Source organism: Seriola dumerili, unplaced genomic scaffold, assembly GCF_002260705.1.
Source record: "Seriola dumerili isolate Sdu_G_001 unplaced genomic scaffold, Sdu_1.0 BDQW01000043.1, whole genome shotgun sequence".
Taxonomy (NCBI): domain Eukaryota; kingdom Metazoa; phylum Chordata; class Actinopteri; order Carangiformes; family Carangidae; genus Seriola; species Seriola dumerili.
Window position 1 is genome coordinate 608,465 of NW_019174298.1, and position 23,126 is coordinate 631,590.

At 40.4% G+C, this 23,126-nt stretch overlaps 1 protein-coding gene across 6 annotated transcripts; it reads left to right on the forward strand.

Moving 5' to 3' along the window:
* Positions 1-245: 245 nt before the first annotated feature.
* On the forward strand, positions 246-19,101 carry LOC111217293 (protein kinase C-binding protein 1-like). 6 transcript variants are annotated; one of them, XM_022739079.1, is made up of 22 exons: positions 246-377; positions 471-706; positions 943-1,153; positions 6,087-6,157; positions 6,738-6,901; positions 8,935-9,156; positions 9,635-9,748; positions 9,922-10,014; positions 10,126-10,213; positions 10,294-10,349; positions 10,446-10,523; positions 10,633-10,748; positions 10,873-11,348; positions 12,373-12,501; positions 13,467-13,628; positions 14,067-14,579; positions 15,186-15,662; positions 15,763-15,911; positions 16,015-16,095; positions 16,191-16,269; positions 16,424-16,663; positions 17,877-19,101. In XM_022739079.1, the coding sequence occupies exons 3-22, from the start codon at positions 1,023-1,025 to the stop codon at positions 18,053-18,055; spliced, it is 3,618 nt and encodes a 1,205-aa protein (XP_022594800.1). In that variant the 5' UTR covers positions 246-377; positions 471-706; positions 943-1,022; the 3' UTR covers positions 18,056-19,101. The 6 variants fall into 6 exon arrangements, with proteins under 6 accessions (XP_022594800.1, XP_022594799.1, XP_022594801.1 ...); XM_022739078.1 differs by having other exon boundaries at positions 246-373; XM_022739080.1 differs by having other exon boundaries at positions 246-373; positions 9,013-9,156.
* The last annotated feature ends 4,025 nt before the right edge of the window (positions 19,102-23,126 follow it).

Below are 23,126 nucleotides of genomic sequence, written 5' to 3' on the forward strand. Positions count from 1 at the left end.
GCATATTAAGGTTATAACTGTAATAACAGTAATGTTAAAATAATGTTAAATAAAAATGAATAGCTATCTCAGAACTGTAGGTCTACTAAGATACTGTATTATCTCATTTTATCTCCTTTTATTTTCTTTTGCAAACTGAATTGCTGAACTAGTTGAGGAGCTATAGCCTGTCTTTTCTCTGGAAACAGCCAAGAGGGAGGGAGGAGTTTAAACAAAGGCCCACTCCACATAAAAAAATGGAGGCTTGTGCTGAGAAGCCATGGTGTCCTGCTCCTCACACTCTACATGCTGCCATTTCTACTTCTAAAGCCTTCAAATAAGACAACTACCGCCAGATTCTACACGTGGAAGCTTCAAAACATTATTATATGGGGTTTGTATGTCAAAACTACTCATATTAATCATGTTATTTTGTGGTTTTAGGCCTAGCTCTGTGCTTATTTTTCTTCCCCTGTCTCTGACACTCACAGTGCTGCCCCTGCCTGCACTGAACAAAGATAATTACTCAGGAAACATTTCGGCCAATCAGGCGCAGCCTTGTATCTTGCCTGCGAGGAAAGCGACCAGTCAGGATCTGGCTAACATCACTGGGGCCTGATCGCCTTGCCTGAAGAGCGGAGCCTTCCCCGGCTGAGGGCTGAGAGTGTCCTCCATGTTTTATAAGTGTTGACATAACAGTGTGTCAGGCAGCCATGCATCCACAGAGGTAAGCTCTGTCTTTTTTATCTCAACTCTCTGATAACAACATGGCTTCCTTCTTGTTGTTGTGGTGACTGTTAGTTTCTCATGATGAACGTGCACACCTTAAAATCAGTTTAGTGTGCAGGAGGAGGAGCTGGGGTGGATTGGAGGCCTTGCCAGGCCTCTCTGCTCCACAGTGCTGTGGAGGAGGGTGGGGGGTTGGGTAACGACTCTCACCCTTGCTCTCTCTCTGTGTCTCAGGGTCACATGGGTGCCCCAGACAACCAGGCTGCCATACAGGAGGCAGAGTGGACCATGGCAAATCCTTTTCCTTTTTTATAATGCAAAAGAGAGTTAGATTTAAAAATGGCACCCACATCTCCTTTCTGTTGTGGCAGTCTTGTGTTGTAGCCTGGCAGAGAAAGAATGGGGGATGGGCAAGGGAGGAGGAAGGGGATATTATGTACCCTTTGTAAGTAGATTGGCTCTCTGCTGTTTTCTTGTGTGTCATGCCAGGCTAAGGAATGGATGTGGGGGGCAACAGATGTGCTTGTTAGGAGAATAAGGAGTGCAGGACATAACTGAATACTGGTTTCTGTCTAATTTTCTCTCTCTCTATATATATATATACATATGTGTGTAAAATAAATAAATTACTGAAGAAAACTTTGCCTTAGTACAAATGGAATAAACTGTACAGAGGCTGGACTTTCTATGCTCCATGCTGGTCAAAGGATGACCCTCATGAAACAAGTCTTTTATCAAAGGGCAATCCTCTGCCAGTTCTTCCAGTCAAACCTTAAGAAATTAGATACTGAGAGACAGGTTACCACTGTTTACAGCCATAGGCCCAAGTTTACAACCCGGGGTCTGTCAGCTCCACAGCAGTATTTTGAAACTTCTTCATCCACTCTCTGAGGCCATTTTGTATTTAGAGAGGTTTTCTTGGGAGATGTTTAGGTTTCTCTTCACAGATCAGACAGCAGGCCATAGAAACAACATGAGACTTTCAGGTTATTATGTGATGTGTACATGTATGTATGTATGTATGTATGTATGTATGTATGTATGTATGTATGTATGTATGTATGTATGTATGTAAATGTCTCAGTGTACATGAAATGTTTGGCTGTGTGTTAAGTCTCATCTGATTGTTAGCTTTGTTTTCTATTTTCTATTCTGACTCTCTGACTCTGTGGGGTTTTCCTGTTTTAACGCACAAACAGAAATGTTACTGATACATAAGATATAGATACAAAACAACAGGATTTGTATGTTTTCTGTCAAGATTAAGAAAGAAATTAATTTGAACATTAAAAATAGAATTTAAGGTTGATAAAGTCACAAAGTGTTTAAGCAACAAACAGCAGTTTTCAAAGTTTTGAAACAAAATGGACGTTCCATATTTATTTTTAGAGAACATAGAAAGACTGTACACTGTTTTACATCATTTATCACCATTTTAGCAGTCCCAACTGTGTGGGGGAGACAAAGAATGTTTTGTTTCTTCTTGTGGCTTGGTATGTTTCATCTACATGACAGCCAGAAAATAGTAACGTTACAATCCGTGTTTCATCTTTTCAGTCTCTCTGTAAAACCAAAACCAGAAGTTAGCTTCTGCTACTAAAAAGGCATGACACCACTGTGGCTAGGTGAGCATGCAATATATATGTTACATTGCTAGTTAGAGATCTATATGCAAAACGTTATGGCGTTGTGAACAAGTCCTCTGGGCCTCTTTCTGAGCTGGTGTATGAAACCTATAACCAGGACGGCAGAGGTTGAATAGCACAGCCATTGAGTTATGCATCACAACCACAAGTATAATCTCCCTCACGGCCTTTTTCAAATCCCCTCTGGCTTATACTGTCATAATCAAGAAGGCCAAGCTAAACTGGAGGAAAATAAACCGTCTAATGCAGGGGGAAATCTCTGCATTGCAGCAAAAATGCATTTTAAAAGGACAAGGGGAGCCTGCACACTGTGATCCGTGTGGCATAGCACAGCCGACCAATAATGTTCCACCCTGTTGGCCCTCCAGCCAATTGCAGCTGCAGTTGAGGTTAAAGATTGACAATCAGAGGGAGAGCGGCAGGGAGAGCAAGGGCCTTCTGGAAAATTCCACAGCCATCTTTGATTCACCCTTTACAGCCTTATATAAAATCCAGGTCAAATCTTTCTTTCATACAGCATATTCTGTGCCTACTAGCAGTATACTTTATTTGCTGATTAAGTGTTGCGAGTTATTGTAAAACAGGCATCTTAATGTTATTTAAATCATTATTTTATGAAATGTAGGCAAGAAACATCTTCTTTTAATTGTTTTGATTATCTCAGGAAAGGCAAACGCTAATAGTATGCATTTAGTAATTTGTCTGCATGTGGTTATTGGTCTTGCGAAAGCTGAATGTATGTTGTCATTTTACTAAACCTAATAATCTAAATAATAAAAAAATGGGGTTTTGTGTAGCAGGGTGAGTAGGATGTTTTCTAGTCAATGGCATTAATCTTAAGTGTTTTCAATGCCAGTTCCAGTGTAAAGAGCACAATATGATGTTTGCATTGAATGCATTTTCCTGGATTGTCATATAACGTGGCCATTTATTCAGGTATTTGTCTGTCTGAACTGTATCATTTTAGTCATAGAGAATAGCTTTGGATCTGAGTGTGGTTTCACAGGGTTGGTCTCTCTTTCTTCAAAATGAAATCTAATTATTCTATGACAGCAGTATTCACAGGGAAGGAGGGAAGCCAAGATCGAAGACATTGAAGGGAAAAAAAAAAAAAAGGGAGAGAGATGAGTGCTTCTCGCTATGCTGGATTTTCCCGTGTCTCCCTCTCTGCTTTCTCCACTATAGCTCTGTGATCCACCATCAGGGTTTTGACATGGTCTTGTTTTTTAAAATGTTGGACTGTGGACTGTAATCTCCACACATCTCTCTGGTCCTCCTGCATGGATGTGCCAGTGCCTGAGTCTGAGCCTCGGAGTGGGGGATGGGGGAGAGGGGGGAGGGGAGCAAGCTGTGGCCTCCATTTTCTGTGACGAGAGAACCCTGCTCGTCTCTCACAGGAGTGGAATCTAAAGGCACTGACTCAGTGTTGTCTCCTTTTTGTCCATCAGGTACCACTTGCAGAGGGGAATATTGTCAGTGTTTTCTTGAACCTGGGTCTCTCTGGAATATATCCCAGAATCTGCTGAGGATTTATTTGCCTAATTCTCCTTGTGTGATGGATCATAGCTCCTGATCTGAAAATGCCCTTTGGATCAGCATGCTTTTTTACTACTGGTCATCCTGTCTTCCTGGTAGTTGCAGCAGTGTTTAGTGATGTTTATGATATAAGCTTGTGGCACTTTGTTCAGCAGCTCTGGGCTGCCTGGTGATGGCGAATGTTCTTTTTTCTTTCTTTTTTTTTTTTTCAGGGCTGTGGTACACGTAGCAGAGCAACTTGGCTAACGTTTTCTTATTTTCATGTGGGCCTCGTTTGTTCACTCAGTCCGGAACAGGAAGGCCCCGGAGGGGGTGTGTGTGTGTGTGTGTGTGTGTGTGTGTGTGTGTGTGTGTGTATATGTGACAGAGAGAGTGTGAGAGAGACTGTTGGCAGGCTGAAACAAGATACCCATGTCATATTTTTAAAGAAACTCTGCTCAACCCATGTTTTTCATTTTTCAGACACCACAAGCTGATGATGCATTTATTTTTCTACGTTTCACTGTGATCAGCTGTCTGTAATTACCAGTTTTTAAGGTCTGAAAACACAAGGAATTTATTTAGAAAAGCCCTGATGTTTGTGAGTTTTAGTGTTGGCTTGGTAGTAAACTGGTATTTGTTTTTTGTTTGGTAGAAATAACATCTTAAGTCACTGTTAAAGCTCTGGATTGTGAAGCAAACATCAAGTGTTTAAATAAGTGTAGGTTTAAAAGCTGATATGATAGTGTTGGGTTTGTCATAATAACTGATTCCCCGAAGCCTTTAGGATATGAATGGTAACCTCCATACGCCTATCAGTGAACTGACACTTGACCGACTTTGTATGGAATGCCTCTATAATGGTGGAGAAGGAGACCTGAGGAACATTCCTTGACTATCAGAAGAGGAGAAAAAAAGCTTATCCCACAAATGTGGTTGACCTTTGAGTTGTAGCCTGTAAAGCCATCATCCAAGCTGGAAACCAGAGCTGCAGCCAAAGCTATGCACTGGTCAAGTGTGTGACCTGTCAGGGGTCCTTGCTAGGGTTTTCTCCTTGGGGCTTGTGAATAAAAGCTACATCTTTGGAACAAGGCCCTCTGTTGCTCTAACAAAGGAGGAGCCAAACACTCAAAGACCTTCATTTATCGCAGGACCCCCTTTATTCCAGTGCTTTTTGCTGCAGAGGAAATGAGAGCAGGTCTGGAGACCCGGGAAATTAGGCTTTTAGTGTGTGTTAGAGGGGTCTGTATTCGTAGCTTTTGGAGTGATTCACAATTTATGGGTTTATTGATGTATGATATTAATATTGGCCTGTTTACATCAGGTTGGAAACAGAGCAGTAAATGAAGCCTATATTTGAGCTATGAAGTGGAAACACCAAATTCTTATCTACTTTTACTCCATATTTGTTTGAATATATTCTTAATATAATATGTGGTTCATTAATTACAGATTGTTTACAGAATGCCAGTATTATAAATATGACTTTGATCAGCAGGGCTTCTGAAATATGCCTGTGATGAAGATGTAGGCCAAAAATATTTGGACGGACCCTGTTTTGAAGCTAATGATACGGGTCTCTTGCTATTGGTCTCCAAGAATGGGCCCAAATCCTTCAGGTGTGCAATCCTGTTGTTACTGAAGGGGCTTGAGAGGAGGCAGAAACATACTGCGAATTGCCATGAGACACTGTCCCTCCAGTAATGTGGACCAATTCCCTCTGGCTTTGTTGTTACTATGGGACTATTCACCATTTGTCATAAACAAAGCACAGAGCAAAGATCAGGACCTAGTCCGGCTAAAATATTACAGCTGCAACATCTCCTGGCGGACGGAGGTGCGGGGTAATGTCAGCTAAATGGTCCTACGTGTTGTTGTGAATATCAACTTGTGCCTAGCAGAGAGGAGCGTTGCCATGGCGATTGTTACCATCCTCTCTCTTGGAACATAAAGAACATATTCAAACTCATTTGTCACTGATAGTATGGAAAGGATGTGAACTTCGTGCCACCATGTCAGAGATGTGCTGAATTCCAGTGAAAACAATATCAATGGAAATCTGCAGAATCCCAGTTGACAGACCCACTGGGACCTAGGTGCCTTAGGTGGTGTTCCACTTGTTTACTGTTATGCTGTTGTGGTTTCTGAACACCCTTTCTGACTTTGTGTTTGCCTCTCTTTCTGTGTTTCTGCTCGCTCTTGTTCGGTGCTCTGCAGTCTGGCTGAGGAGGAGATAAAGACAGAGTCTGATGTGGTAGAGGGGATGGATGCATCTCTACGATCCAAAGGTAAGTCTCTAAGGCCGAGTACCTTGCATTAAGAGTCAGACATCTGAGGCGACTCAGTTTCACAGAACGTAGAGGTTATTTACTGCAAGCTTCGAGGGCGGTAATGCATTTTGTTGGTCTCTTAGGAGTACAGAGATAATCCATTATACCTGGCTGCCTGCCTCTTTGTGTCAAGTATCAACACAGGGTCTAGTTCGTTTAGAGGGAGGCCTGTGGCCATTTGTTATTATCAAGTGTTAATGCAAAATGTTTAACTGGTATCTTCTATTATTGCTTTTTAATTACATTTTGGATCAGTGTGATTGCTGTCGATACTAAATATTAACATTTTCTTGATGACAGAATGATAAATACGCTCAGTATTATTAAATTGCTAAAAACTGTATTGCTTCAATTTGCACATCCTCTCTTGGTTTTTCATCAAGCTCTAAGAATGATGTATTATGGTTTCTGATTTGTAAAAATTTTTTTTTTTAAATCTATCTTTTAATCTTCTTAAGCTTGTGTAACATGTTGGTCTTCTGTGGTGAACAATCCTGTCTCGTGTTGTGTGATGACCTGGTTGTCTTTCTGCGTCCAGTCCCTGATCCACCGGGGTCAGCAGAACGACCTGTGGCACCACAGAAAAGAAAGGTGTCGAGTCCCACCCATTCCTCCAATGGACACTCTCCCTCAGACACCTCCCCCAGCCCTCTCAAGAAAAAGAAGAAGCCTGGGGCCGTGAACTGTAACAATAAAGACCAGGTAAGGGCTCCAGTTCACTCATTTCAAAATCTGGTGTGTTCTCAAAGGCTGTGGATTATGGTGCTGGAGGTGAATGGCAGCAGTACTCAGTCCCTCCACACCACAAGTTGGAGTTGCCAAAGAAGATGGCTGTTGATTTTGGAAAGTTATATAAATTATCAGGCAAATGATCTTTTTCTGTAAGAATATAAATTTGAACAAACTCTGACTGGAGTCCTGCACACACTGCAGCATGAGATTCAAAAAGCGCAGTGCCACATTGCCTGTGAGAACATGCCCATTTTGATAATGACTGCAGTATACAGCTTAAAATGGACCAACATGTAGGGGTGTGACTTCCTGTGAGAGTTGCTATGTCTTGTGCAGGTTGTGCAGACTGTGTTATAAATGTATGGTCAACTCAAATACACTTATTTTGTTAGACATTTTGGATTCTTGTGTTTTTGATGACTCCTTAAATGTGACATCAATCACCTATGGTCATTTATGTCCAGTTATTTTGCTGTGTTTTAAATTTTATGCATTTTGGTAGTATATGGCTATGACGCAGATGTTTTTATTATACGCTTGCCAGATTAATGTGGTGCTGAGTGATTCCCCTTCGTCCTTTAGCCCCATGTTGATCTTGCATGATGTTAAAAGATAATTCTAGTCTTTTTGACTTCAGCATAGTTTATGCCTTCATGATAGGTTTAGAATACATGCTTTGATTTTCTGGAAAGGGTCAAATAAATGACAGTTAAAGTTACCACTAAAGATAAATTAACACCAAAAACCTATTTGGTGTCAACTCAATGTAATTTGGACATTGAAACATCATCACCTTGAGCTGTGAAACAGATGCATCAGCTTCTATTCATCCAATAATGAAGCACCAGTGATTTAACAGTTGGGGACTTACCAGACAATCATGCATTGTGTTTACGCTCAGGTGAGCAGATGAGCTACCCTTTAGGTCACACCCTAAAACCTGTTGGGTTAGTTTTGTTTGACTGAAACTGTCACATGACTAGATGTTAAGACATCCTATATAGTAGACAACGCAACTCAGTACGCCCCTGTGCAATATCACTAAAATGTTAAATGATTCAAAACTGTCTCATCAGTTCGCTCATCATCTTTTAAATGGTGGAGAATTTGATCCCATGTACAATCAAAAACAAACGGGTTAAATAGACTACATTGAAAATACAGGCCCCAAAGTGCAACCTCAGTACAACAAAAGTCAGACCACCTGTGATCACTGCAACAAATTGATTACACTCGTGATTTTTGATTAAGGCTAACTGCATGACCAAGTCTATAAAGTAAACTGAACACCACAGATTTCTCAGCTTTGGCCTGTATTGTGTCTAATGCAGCATGGCTCCACATGGTAACGAAGTACCTGAACCACACTGAATCTAAGTTTTTATAGCCAAATACTAAATAAAAAGATGGCTCCCCGTCTCAAGAAGCTTGGCAGGAGAGGGATTTTCCAACATGACAAAATCACACAAGAATTTTTAAAGAAGAAAAAAGCAACCGTGACCTGGCTAAGTAAGGCTTGAATCCAGTAGAACATCTTTGGAGTATTTTAATGCAGAAGGTAGAACAACAAAACTCGTCCAGCAAAGCTGAAAAGAATCATCTGTGAAGAATGGCAGAACATCTCTCCACAGATTTTTGCAAGGCTGGTACCATCCACGCCTAACAGGGTCGAGTTTGGATGACTGACTTTTGTTACAGCTGATTTTTTAATATGAATCTTTCATTATAGTTTAGTTAGTCAAATATTTATGCTTTTATTAAATGGACAGAATTGTGGAATTACTCAACATTTTAAAGATATTGACAAGGGGCTTACTGTTTTGCTATATACTGCATTTGATTAAAACAGTATTGTGTTGGGTTCATTACCTTAATTGCCCTCTATGCTGCTTATCCTGCTTACCCCAACTGACTGCTGCCTTGTTTCTGTTGCACTGCACCTTTTTGTGTTCCTGCGTGTTTTTTTGAAACCTCCCCCCCTGTTTCTCTTGCCTGCATTTCAGTCAGAGCTAAGACATGGTCCCTTTTACTATATGAAGCAGCCAGCACTCACCACAGACCCTGTTGATGTTGTACCGCAGGACGGCAGGAATGACTTCTACTGCTGGCTGTGCCACCGCGAGGGCCAGGTGCTCTGCTGTGAGCTCTGCCCCAGGGTGTACCATGCCAAGTGCCTCAAACTACCAGCCGAGCCCGAGGGCGACTGGTTCTGTCCCGAGTGTGAGGTATCTTGCAGGAGACGTGTATGATTAGTGTGGGTGTACACAAAAGATCGTGGCACTCAAGGCACAATCTCGCTTGCTTGTTTGACAAAAGGGGTGTCAGATTATGTGCCATTCAGTCAGAGAGGAGGAAGTGATGAGTGAATTTAGTCTGAGGTTGATCTAAAAACCTCTCCGGGTCCTCGCAAGACACATGGTATGACACCCCTGCAAGCGTAACTGATTGCAAAATGTCGGAGGATTAAAGTTTTAATCTGCTTCTTCACATTTTGGAAAATTTACTGTGCACGTCTTTTAACTGGCACAATTGTGAACATCTAACATTTGTGCAAGCTAAATCAAAAGACAGCAGATGATGTAGATCTTACAACAGCTAAGATGTAAATATATATTAATATCTGTGTTCAGACCTTTTGCTTGACGTTTGTTACATTCATTATATTTCCATTTATGTCATGAATCATTTTTGTTGTTGTTGCAGAAAATAACAGTTGCCGAATGCATTGAAACCCAGAGCAAGGCAATGACAATGCTGACAATAGACCAACTGTCCTACTTGCTCAAATTTGCACTCCAAAAGATTAAACAGCCAGGGGTAAGACTTGTTAAGATCCATTTAATGCTGGTTTAATAGGTGTTATTATCATTCTATGTATAAGAAAGTGTTTCATAGTCAAACAAAAGTCCAGAAAATTAGACATCCAAATTATGGCTAATGCATCTGTTTCTCTCTTTTCTCTTCTCTTTTTTTTATATTTGTGTAAGTAGACAGAGCCTTTTCAGAAGCCTGTGTCTCTGGAACAGCATCCAGATTATGCTGAGTACATATTCCATCCCATGGACCTGTGTACTTTAGAAAAGGTAGCATTATTTATTTGATTTGATTTGCACCAAAAATGGTCAAAACACGCAAAGTATTTTGTCTTTTGTTTTTTCTTGTGTTTCATTTTATTACTTTTCCTTTTTTCATAGAATATTAAAAAGAAAATGTATGGCTGCACAGAAGCCTTTCTTGCTGATATGAAATGGATCTTACACAACTGCATCATCTATAATGGAGGTAAGCAACTTTGACATAGCAAACACAGTTTTCTACTAAATAAAAAGAAAATATCAAATCAGCTTGTGACTTCATTCTAGGTAACCACAAACTAACAGCAACTGCGAAAGTTATTGTCAAGATTTGTGAACATGAGGTAAAGAAGCTTTTCTAACTCAGTAATAGCAAAGTTTCTGTAAATGTTTCTAATTGATAAATTAAATATGTCCCTCTTATTCAATATGCGTTTTAGATGAATGAGATTGAAGTGTGTCCAGAGTGCTACCTGTCTTCATGCCAAAAAAGGGACAATTGGTTTTGTGAGCCATGTGTAGGTCTTTACATTATGTTAAATACTATATTTGAACAGTGTTTATACATCTCGGCTTACACTGTTGAGCTGTGAAACAGTTAATTTTTTTTTTTTTGGTCCCCAATAGAGTCAACCCCACCCCCTGGTCTGGGCAAAGCTTAAGGGTTTTCCTTTCTGGCCAGCAAAAGCACTTCGGGAAAAGGATGGGCAGGTAGACGCACGCTTCTTTGGGCAACATGACAGGTGAGATTAACTCTTGAGCACAACAGAAGAAATGACTTCCTTGTATTGTGGCTGTTTGACCAAAAATAGGCCAATTCTAATTTGGTAAATGTTTTGTTGTACTTTTTGCTGTGGTTTCATACAGGGCCTGGGTCCCCATCAACAACTGCTACCTCATGTCCAAAGAGATCCCTTTCTCTGTGAAAAAGACAAAGAGCATTTTCAACAGTGCCATGCAAGAGATGGAGGTCTATGTGGAAAACATTCGCAAGAAATTTGGGGTCTTCAACTATGCACCCTTCCGTACTCCTTACACACCCAACAACCAGCTACAGATGCTTTTAGACCCCTCCAACCCTAGCGCTGGGACAGTGAAGACGGAGAAACCAGACAAACTTCGCTTCAACTTTGATATTACCGCATCTCCTAAGATGGTCCTCAGCAAGAGTTCTACACCCAGTGGTATGAGTCGGAGGGTCTCCATGACGGACATGCCTCGGTCCCCCATGAGCACCAACTCTTCAGTGCACACAGGGTCTGATGGGGAGCAGGACATGGAAAAGGCCAGTAGGAATCCTGCCTTCCACTACAGCACTGGAGAGGAATCAATGGACTGTTCTGGTAAATAAATAATAAAGTGACTATTATCAATATATTTATAGTGAAAATATATCAAATGACAATGTGAAAACACTGTGACAGTGTGAAAAAGATTGTTTGTAGTGATGAAACTACAGAGAATTATAACACCAATCTGAATCTCAGCTTTAAGGAGTTTTATATAGTGAGTTCCAGCTCATTGTTTAGCTATCCAGTCTGCAAATATACAGTTTTCACTTTCACTGCTTCATCAGTAGCATCATCAGCTGCAGCAGGCAGTTGTTTTCAGTGCATCTCTGAAAATTATAATGTTGTTCTGTCACTGCTGGATGTGTAAACGGGCAACTGTTTGCTCACCATATCAATTTAAGAGATCATAATAAGTCAGTATTGTGTTCACATCTGCTTCTTCGATCCCCAAGTGGCCAAAAAATCAGTTGCAGCTCAAAAGTCTCACATATCATATACATGCATACATACATACCCATCTCCACAGCACTGTGTTAGTGCTGGAGAATGTGATTATGCTATAGGGGAAACAAACACTCTGGCTTGTTTGTATTTCTTTAAATCATCGTGGGCGATGTACTGACGGTGCCCCTGCAAAATAGTGTCAGAGGAGGGGACTTGTTTTGGTGGAACATTTGCAAGGGAAGTGATCACTGTCATTAAAATGGCAAATTTCCTGCAAAGGCAACGCCCCCAAAAAACAGTAAAAGACATATGTCGACTGTGTGATTGCACAATCCAAATCGTCATCCAAACTTGACATGTAGCTTGCTTACTGAGAGGTTGTTGTTGTTGTTGTTTCCTGTCGTGAAGGGGATTTTGAAAATGTTAATGAATAGATAGCGGAAGGGGAGGAGAATGCCACATGAAACACACTGCCAGTGGCAGGGTTTTACCCACAATCTTCATCTGACGAGTCAGACTAACATCACCTTAGCTATGTAGCCTTCAGTGGAGTGATGGCATTTTGACCCATTTTACCTAAATATGTAAATCAAAAATAACTAAGGTTGAATTTTTTTTGTTGTGGTTACAGCGTCTCCTGTCTCAGGAAAGATGGGTCCTGCAGGAAGTGTAACAGGAAGCCCGAAGCCCTTTAACCCTGGGCTGGTACCCAAGCAGGAGAGGACAGCAGGCACAGGTGGCATCCTCAATCTCAACCTGGGTCAGTACCAACAGCACAAGTATATTTTTATGTTTCACCATTTTCATCATAATGACACAAGATGTTCACAAGTCATTTTTTGCAAGTCCAAGTCAAGTCCCAAGTCTCTAATGTTTGTAATGAACGTTCTGTCATCTGCTGCATGCCATCCTGTCCGCTTAGAACACTGCATTACCATATCTAAGCAAATCCAAGCATGTACTGCATTATCACCACTCCTTTATCTATAAAGTTACACATAATACTGAAGGAGGGAATGACATTCAGCTCATCAGACATTTCCTTGTTAATGAGCCAAAACATTTAAAACCTAAAAAAAAAAATGACAATGTCAAATGAACTAGGGAAGAAGTGGAAAAAAAAAATTGGCCTGGGATTTTGACTTGCACTGGCCCACCAAAATCCATCTGCATACACCATCACATATGGCCATATGACACTTTACAAGAATCATGCAGTAAACAGAGGATACATTAATTATGATGATTTTTGTGGAATGATAAATGAAATAGAACAATTGGTACGTCCTATTGATTTTTTTTAAATTTTTTTTTTTACTTTCCTCTGTATAAGTTAGCAAAAATTCAAAGTCATAGTAAATAATCTGTATCTGCCACAAACTTCACAGGGTTTTTTTCTCTGGTTCTTGCCCCATCACTTCACCAAGTTTGGTGCAAATCGTTTGAGTACTTTTTGCGTAATCCTGCTGACAAATAACCAAACAGACATGGGTGAACACTTTAACCTCTTTGGCAGAGGTAACAATTCACAAGTCCCAAATCTCGAGTCCAAGTCGAGTCTGAAGTCTTTTGAGGACGAGTCTAAAGTCACAGTGTGTGCGACTGAAGTGCAACTTGAGTCCAAGTCACACACTCGAGTCCCCATCTCATGCGAGCCAATACTCTGAAGAGACATGAAGAGAGAAGAATTTGCACTGAAATTGAACATTGACCTGTTCCTTTTAGATCGAGTGAAGGCTGAAATGGATCTGAAGGAGCTGAGTGAGACTGTGCAGCAGCAGCAACAACAACAACATCAGCAACAACAAGCATCAGCTGCTCTCCCTACTCCAAAGAGACACATCAGGAGCCTGGACAAGACTATTGAAAGCTGCAAGGCACAGCTCGGTACATATACAATCACCCGGTCCTATTTTTTTTTTTTTTTTTTGGCCCAGAACTCTTACTGTTCATCTTGCATCATGTTGCTTCTTGATACTCAAAAACAACTGCAATTATATTTTAAAGTAATTTCAATAATGTTTCAGGTTTGTTGTGTGATGCTCAAATGGCCATTTGCATAAGAATTTAGATTGTTGTTACAAAAGATTTGAGACAGTTTGCCAGTTTAAGTGGTGATGAATTATGAGGAATTCGCCCCCAAAACATGGGGCAGGTGAAACATGTGATATCTGACGCTCTGTGACTGCTGTTGACTGGGATTAGAGGTGGGAAACTCTGTTTGGGTGTTACCAAAGAAAAAAGTCTTTATTTCACTCTACCTAACAAAAAGTCTTTCACACTTTTAAAAAATATATAATGAAGAATGTATGTTTCTCCATACAGGGATAGATGAGATTTCTGAAGATGTGTATAAAGGTGTGGATCACAGTGACTCTGAAGACTCTGAGAAATCTGACTCAAGTGACAGCGAGTATCTCAGTGACGAGGAACACAAGCCAAAGAGCTCCGCCCAGGACGACAAAGACAAGGCAGAGAAAAAAAGGCCTAAACCTGGCACGGACAGAGAGAATAAGGAGGGAGTAACGGGGACAGGGGATAAAGCCACCCCTGAACCCCTGCTCAAAGAGAAACAGGGCAGCAATGGCCCAGATAGGGACCTGCAGGACAAGCCCAGAACACCCCAGTCTCAGCCCGTCACTGACAAGCCTAAAGCTCCAGAGGAGGGCAGAGCAGCTGCTGCCACATCAGTGGCTGAGCAGGACTCTGATTCTGAAAGAGAGCTGGTGATTGACCTTGGGGATGAACATGGAGGCCGGGACTCAAAGAGGGCGAGAAGAGAGCCAGGGGCTTCTGCTGCCAAAACTCTCAAAGAGTCTAATGTTGCCAAGTTGGAAGGTGAGGCCTTTGATGTACTGTATCCACTTTTTCCTGTGATTCTCTCATTTTGTGCTATCTTGCCTTTGTCAGGTTGACGTTTGAGGCCATTTCTGGTGTCATACTTATATACAGTCTATTGACAAGTTATGTGACTGATAAATCACCAGAGATACCAAATATGCAAAAAATTACTATTGTTTTTTTCTAAAAAAAAAAAAAAAAATACAATTACTCTTACTGAAAAAATATACAGGATAAAATAAATACAAAACATACTATAATTACTATACTACTATATAATTAAATATCCGCTTTTCAATACAAGGCAACAAATTTTGTATTCTTTCAACACGTTTTCCAAAATACAATGTTCTCGAATCGCTTCCATTTCTGAAATTATTTAGGATTAACTATAAATGTTAAAAGTCTGCAGGTGACTTTTTACACATCCATTCCTTAACTCAATTTCAAATTGTTCTAAAAGAAATCCTGTTCCTTGAGGACAAATATAATCCAAAAGACTATAAAATGGCTTCAAGTCTAACTCTTTATTTAACCCTCTTGGGCTTAAAGCGCCTGATTTAGAAATCCAGAATGCCTGAGCAATATTTTTTTTCTGCCCAGGTAAACTGCCTTCCTCTGCTACAGCAGCAGCACCGTCACGGGAAGCTGCCTCCAACCTGAAAGACTCCTTGCAACCTGGCATCACAGCAGCCCTCAACCTTGTTTCCACTGCATCTTCCGGACAGCCCAGTGCCACCACAACTAACAGCGGACCCACCAGTGCTCCCTCTCCTGCCTCCACCTCAGTTTCCGCAGCATCCCCAGTACCTGCAGCTGTAAAGAAACAGCGCCCTCTACTGCCTAAAGAGACAGCTCAGGCTGTGCAGCGGGCAGTGGTTTGGAATCCCACTAAGTTTCAGACGTCCTCTCAGAAGTGGCATATGCAGAAGGTGCAGAGGCAGCAGCAGCATGGAGAGCAGTCAGCAGCGCAAACACAGGCCCAGACTCAGGGGCAAACACGTAGCCCACAGCAGCTGCAGTCACAACAGCAGAACTCCTCCTCCAGTACCCGCTATCAGACCAGACAAGCAGTCAAGGGTATGTACATCAGCGTTATCGTTCATCTGAGCACTCAACTTCACAAAATGTGCTTTAAAAGATTTATAATTTCCCCTTTTTCCACCTTTATCCCCTTAAGTGCAACAAAAAGACCCACCTCAGAATACGTCCTCATCCACAGCTGCCCAGGTCCCATCCAGTAGCTCTTCTTCTTTCATGTCAGGAGACTTACAGATCCCCACGGTCTCCGCCGATGTGGCTGCAGATATAGCCAAGTACACAAACAAAGTAAGTTTAAGTTCTCAGCTCTGTGAAGATTGGTGAATCTTAAAGAGATGAAAGAAGTTAAAATGGTGGACTAATATCACATGTTTTTGGCAAAATGTTGCAGATTATGGACACAATAAAGGGGACAATGACTGAAATCTACAATGACCTTTCCAAAAGCACATCAGGAAACACGATTGCAGAGGTGGATACTGGCATACACATGGGTGCTTTTTAATGTGTCGTAATAATAATTTGCAAGATTTAAGGGATTATAATCGCTGTGTATTTTTGCCACAGATTCGACGGTTAAGGATAGAGATTGAAAAGCTCCAGTGGCTGCATCAACAAGAGTTGTCAGAGATGAAGCACAATCTCGGTAAGTTTCCCACTCCCAGCATGTGTGATTACACCTCGAAGAGTTTACATGACACTAAACCAGTCATTACCTGAATATCACATGGTTACAGGTGTTTCTGTTTTACATGTGGTATCAGTTTTGAGTTATTTGTGTTTGTTTGACTTCAACGCAGAACTGACAATGGCAGAGATGAGGCAGAGTCTGGAGCAGGAAAGAGAACGGTTGGTGGCTGAGGTGAAAAAGCAGATGGAGTTGGAAAAGCAGCAAGCAGTGGATGAGACCAAAAAGAAACAGTGGTGCGCTAACTGCAGAAAGGAGGCCATCTTCTACTGCTGCTGGAACACCAGTTACTGTGATTACCCTTGCCAGCAAGCCCACTGGCCAGAGCACATGAAGTCCTGCACGCAGTCAGGTAATGTGAGCATGCTCATAATGACGCATGCTCTGTCCTTGCTCTGCTGGAGAAGACTGTTTTCTTTTCTGTAACATTTTGTTGTTGATTTGTGGTGGACACCAGGGTTCTGCAACTGGAATAAAACATTAATCTGCAAATATGAATACCAAAGCCACTGTTTGGCAGATTTTAAAATTATCTTCATTTTTTTTTAAACAAAACATTACACTTACACTTAAAAATGCATTTACAGGCAGGATAGAGGATGGCCTCTGGGCACTTTCTGAGAATGGTCCTCAGGCTGTGTTCGCTCAGCATGAATGCTTCTCCACTTCATCTTCGGTTACTGTTTCCTGTTTCGGATGATGCACCTAATACATGTTCGTCAAGCACTGTGACACAAAACTGAAATCTTGTTTGACATTTAGGACGTGGCATTGAGGTTGCATCAGTTAGAGGTGATCTATCCTGCTATAGGAGGAGGATATGTTACTTTATGTAGTATTAGGATGGGTGCCTCTCCTGATGTGAAACTAATCTATAATGAAAATAAGAAACTTCTGGGTTTTTCTTGAGTGTTATAAAAAACATGATGTGTTTGACACAGTTATTATCTCTTACTGATTATGTATTGAGCATATAGGTTGTTGTCTGTCAAAGAGAGCTGTGTCCCTGGATTTAGCAGCAAAGTTATTTTCTCTCTACTCATACAATTCTGATATGAGACTCATTCTTTTTCAGATGGGTTATTCAATACCATTTCAATTTTGTGCAACAAAAAATGTGCTTTATTGCATTTTTATTGAGTTGTTTTTGTTTGAGTTGGTTTTTTTTTTCGTTTTTTTTTTTTTTTTTTTACATTCCAGCTTGAAATTCGAAGGCAGCTCCCTCTCTGCTCTAGCTATTTATGCTATTCAGTGTCAGGTGTAAAAATTAATATGAAATTGTCCCCAGTACAGTCTGTCCTCCCTGTCCTTCTGTCTATAAACCTATCCCCATGATCACCAAACCCCCAACTCCTTATAACCCAAGCATTAATTTCTTCAAAGGCCAATATGATGTATCTATACTGATCAAGTATTGTATGACTTGGCAATAATAAATACAAATAGGTTAACTGATCATTCCTGACCCCTTCTCCAACCTGTGGAGTAAGAGGCAGATTCTGCAGACACACAAGCAGCTATGGTAGTGTACATGTTCTCATTTTCTGTTTTGCTTTTCTTTCCAGCCACAGCTTCGCAACAGGAGCCGGAGGCAGAACCCAACTCGGACCCTTCAGTCAAATCATCAGGTCACTCTCCTGCCACACAGACCCTGCCCTCAGGAGCAGGATCCATATCAGACAAAAGCAACTCTCCCACATATATGGACAAGAGTAAGGACAGTGGTGCCGTTACTGTGACCTAACTGCTATGCTACAGAAACTCTGGCAGACTTTGCAAGGCCGCTGTAGGGCTTGTGGCGTCAAACATGTGGCGTCAGACTTGGTGCTTGAAGGCCTTCACCTCTGCAAGAAATCGCTTCGATTTTTCCATTCCCACATGTGCATCATGACATTTTTGGTTTATCCCTCATTCACAGTTTCCACAAATCTGTGTTCTGGTGGATTTACCATGTGAACGTAGTCTGTCTTGAGAAATAAAATGTGAGTCTGTATGTTTTCATACTGTAGTTTTATGTTATAGCTCTGTTACCACTTTTCCAATCTGAGCAAGATTGTATCACCCCACAGAATATTTGCTACATTATCATTTTCAATGCTGCTCTTAAGTGCTTCATGGTGGTTTTATTTTGTTGACTGCTCTCCATATTATTGAAACAGCCATCAACAGTTAATACTCATTTATCATGGTGCCACCATAGGTATTTTGAGTTATGCAAGTTTCATCTTTATTTTTTAAACCATGTCCTCTTCATGTCAACTGAGGTATTTTGAGTAATGCAAATTTACACATTATGTCTTCAGCCATGTCCTCTTCATGTCAGCAGTGACATTTTTGGCTCATACCAGTTTTGTATTGTTGTTCCACATTGTATAGGCCTACATAAAAATATCTGTGATTTATTAAAAATAACTAAAAAAAAATTTAAACTGTACAAAGGTTTTGTAAGAAGATAACTGAACAATATTTATAGTGTTATATGTTTTATAGTATGTTTAATTAAATCACATTTCTATGTGTCTAAAAAAAAAAAAAAGTTATTTGAAAATAAATTACTTCACATGAATGTCAGCGCTGAGCGAAGTCTCTGTTTAACCGGTTATCCAAAGCTGATGTAAATCCTGGTCAGACTGTGTCTAAGAACTGGGTAGGTATAAATAGAAAAACTGCATTTTGGCTGGATATTCTTTGTTGTGAGCATGTATGTTTTGAGCTTGTGTCACGTACTTGTTTACATATTGTACATACAATATATGGACTCGTGAAGCAAAAATAAAAATGCTCTGATCAGTTTGGTCTATTTTGGTTTAATGTCCTCAAAGTGGTGAGAAATCAAACTTCCATCATGAACACAGGGAAAATAATTCACTCAGATTGACATTGTGCCGATTGCACCTTGTTTAGTTGAGTCAAAATGAATCACTATATTATATTAATATTTGCTGTTTTTAAACTTTCAGATAAGAGGCTTTCATAATTTTCTTTGTCACATGACAATAAATTAGATATCTTTGGATGTTAGACTGCTTGTAAGACATTGGAAGAAGCATTTTTACTGACAAACGATCGATCGTTGATTGTAAAGATAACTGGTGGATTGATCAATCATGAAAAGTAGTCGAATAGTCAAAGTATTTGCAGCCCTACAATATTAGTATGATGTATAATTTGTTTTTCTTATTAGCCTACTATTAATGTGTGAACTAAAATTGTGCAAAAAAAAAAAAAAAAATACAAAAGCCGAGACTACAGTTATTTTCCTATAAAAGTTGGACAATTTGATTGTGATTTCGGGCAAAGAAAAAATATATTTCAATAAAAATAATTAAGAAAAGGAGAAGATTAACAGCTACAGCGGCTGTAAACACGGTTCTTTTCCGCCTGCAACTTCTCGCGAGGTTACGATCAGCACGGCAGAGAAAATGGAAGGCTGTGCTAGATAGCTAGCCGAGCGAACGTAACCGTAACTGGAAAATTTGTCATTTATATTGAAGGTATGATTTCAGTTTTCCTCAGATTGTGGGTGTACAATTGTGCAACATTTAACTCTTGTGCCGGTATCTTTGAAGACCATTAGCTTCCCACCGTATTGCTTTTGTTACCATGTAGTGTAGCAGCTAGCTTTCAGCTAAACTAGCTGCAGAGAACAATGTCAGTCGCCGTGTTCAACAAGACTTCTCCCTCTCCAGAAAAACTCACGAGTGTTTGCAAGAACGTTTCTTTCTGTGCTTTTACAGTCGACTGAGTTCTGGTACTGAAATTAGGAAGGTCTGTTGTTTCGTTTCTGTTTTGCTAACGGGTGTCGGTTAGATCTAGAGTACAGGGACATTGTGGACAGCCCACCTATTTCTAATTCCTGTTGATCAGTCTCTGCATAAATAAACCATTTGCTTTTTTTCATCCACTCAATTGTCAATTTATTAGATACACCTAAACCTAATGCAGTTTAATACATAATAACCAATCCTGGAATAAATCCTTCATGAAGGTTATAATGTGTAGTTTTTATTGAAACTGAAAGAGGTGTTGATTATGATGTATGGTAATTTTTGGAAGCTGCAATTTGTGGTTTTGTGATGCACTATGTTGACAGGTGTTTCTGATATTTTTCCACGCCATTCTAATGAAAGAGTAGGCTAAACAACAGAAACACCTCGTTGTGTAATGCAACACAGCACCACAAACTACATCCTTATACAATAATATACAATGGAATCAACACCTCTTTAACACAGTTACAACAAAAACCAAACATTATAACTTTCAGGAAAGTAGGATTTATTGCTCAACGGTTTTATCTTAGTTTGAGCTAGGTCTGCCTAATACACTGAAAACTGAGTGTGTACAAATGCACTCAGCTGTTTGTTACCTAGACATAGGCTGAATAAATAAGAAAAGAAAAAAATTCTGTTGCATCTAAGTGTCTCTGAAGGATCATTTTACAAGTCATTCAGACAATGTTGCCATTACTAAAGAGATGTAGTCTTAAAGGGCTGCATTTCAGTCACCATTTAAAACTTGCTCCATTGCCTGACAACAGAAACTAACTAATGTAAACGAGAACAGCTTTATTGCAAATTTGGCTGTATTGAAATACTGTATATGTCAGCAAAGAGTAGGAGGGAAGCAAATGGCTGAAACTAACTGACACTAGGTAGAATGCAAATGTGACACGATGATTCATGAGTAAGATAATTAGTGTGTTATGTCATCCATGGACATTTAGTGACTTTAGTGAAGATTTTAGCTTGAAAGTAGTTGTTAACAGTGGTTCTTCAACAGTTTTCAACTACAACCTCAATTTCACATGGTTACCATACATGGTTCAGCCATTTACTAGGTTTTGACCTAGTCTTGTTTCACAATTTTTAACATTTATACACTAAACAATAACTAGATTAATCAGTAAAAAAAATGCAGGTTAAACACTTGGAGCTGCAACTAATAAATTAGTTGTTCAGTGAATAAAATTTTTGAAAATAGTGAAAAATGACCCCTAAAATGTCAAGTCATGGTCATGGTCAGGGATTATAAATGTGAATATACATTCACTTACCAGTTTATAAGGTACACATAGCAAAAACTAATGCAATGTCTTATACCAGAGCTCTGCAATAAATCCTACTCTCATGAAGGTTATCATATACAGTGCTGGTTGAAACTGTTGCTGTTGAATTATTATAAACACCTATCAAGATAAAACAATTCTATAGTAGTTGAATCAACACTTCTCTAAAGCAGTGTCAACAAAAACTAAAAATTATAACCTTTATTAAGGTATGATTTATGTTGTTAAGACACCATTGGTTTTAGGTTAGTTTCTCATAATGGAATAGCAATTGACTGCGTTGTAGAAGTATTAGAGGTATGTTTTTGAATTTAGTTTTTATTTTCAATGAAACTTTCAAATTGGAATGAATGGCGGTAAGTGCCATCACCTACACCAGCCAGTATTTTATAATTGAGTTAAACTGTTAAGCCATGTGTTTGTGTATCAATAATGACCTTTAATCTAATGGAGATGCTTTGTTGTATTTCCCCTCCCTAATTTACCCAGGTACATAGAAAGACAAGTGGAATGACACTTCAAGCGTCCTGAAAATTAGGCTTTGGCAGCCATCAGCTTATTAGTTGTAGAGGTACCTTGGATACTTTTTTTTTCAGCATTAAGGCCTCATCCAACTTACCAATAGTTGACATTCCTTTACATTTGTATAGCAACAAATTATATCCTCTGTGTTTTGACAGCCTTGTTCCCTACGGATGTCCCAATGGAAAATAACCACATCACAGTTGATAATAATTCAGGTAAAGCTGATTTTGTCGTCTATAAATTGTTTCAATGGACAGTCTGTAGCTGTAGATGAACATGAAAGACATGTTGGTTCGCATTATGTTAATTCTGTGTGTTCCTGTTTTTCAATAGAGGAACAGCAGAGCCAGACAGAAGGGGCAGAGTCGAACGCCAGGCCAACCCTGTCACAGGTTAAAAAGTCCTGGGGCTTCAGGCGGACAACCATTGCTAGACGGGAGTTCATGGAAGAAGTTGGAGACCTAACACACAGCCCTCCACTTGTAAGGAGAGGCAGAGGTCGTCGAACCAACCAGACACCTCAGACTACTACAGAGACCCGTGCCTCACAGAAAGCTACATGCTCAACTAGGAGTGTTATAGAGGACCTCGAGTGGTCTTCTCCATCATCACCTGCATCAGAGGAAAGCAAGCCAGCCTCGGAAGCTTCTGCAGGAGGGAGCCTTGACCCCAGCTTATGGCAGGATTTTGGGTCTGCTTTCCACACTGCCTTCTCACTACTTGGCGGGAATGAGGGCTTGTCGATGGACATGCCAGATGCACTAGCAACCCCTGACAATTTGGAAGCTACTGATGCCATCGAGGCCCTTCCTCCACAGGCTATAGATGAGGTGCCTGATAATATGGAATCAGCTGATGACATGGAAATTTTGCAGACAGTTGCTCCTGACAATGTGGCAGGAGGGGAAATAGATGATGTGGTGTTGATCTCTAGTCAAGAAGAGGACAGTGATGAAATGACTCTGATGCAGATTAAGGAGCAGCTAGCATCTAAAAGCAAGCAGGGAGACACGAGAGCTCGAGGGGGTAAAGGTGGAAGGGGGAAGGCCAGAGGACGGGGTAGAGGCAGAGGGAGAGGTAGGGGCAGAGGGAGAGGAAGGGGCAGAGGGAGGGGCAGGGCAGTGGAGCTCCAGTCAAGCATTGCAGCTGATGTGGACAATGATGATGAGGTGATGCTTTTTAATGCCGCCGAGCCACAGCAGCAGTTGCAAGAGGAGGAAAA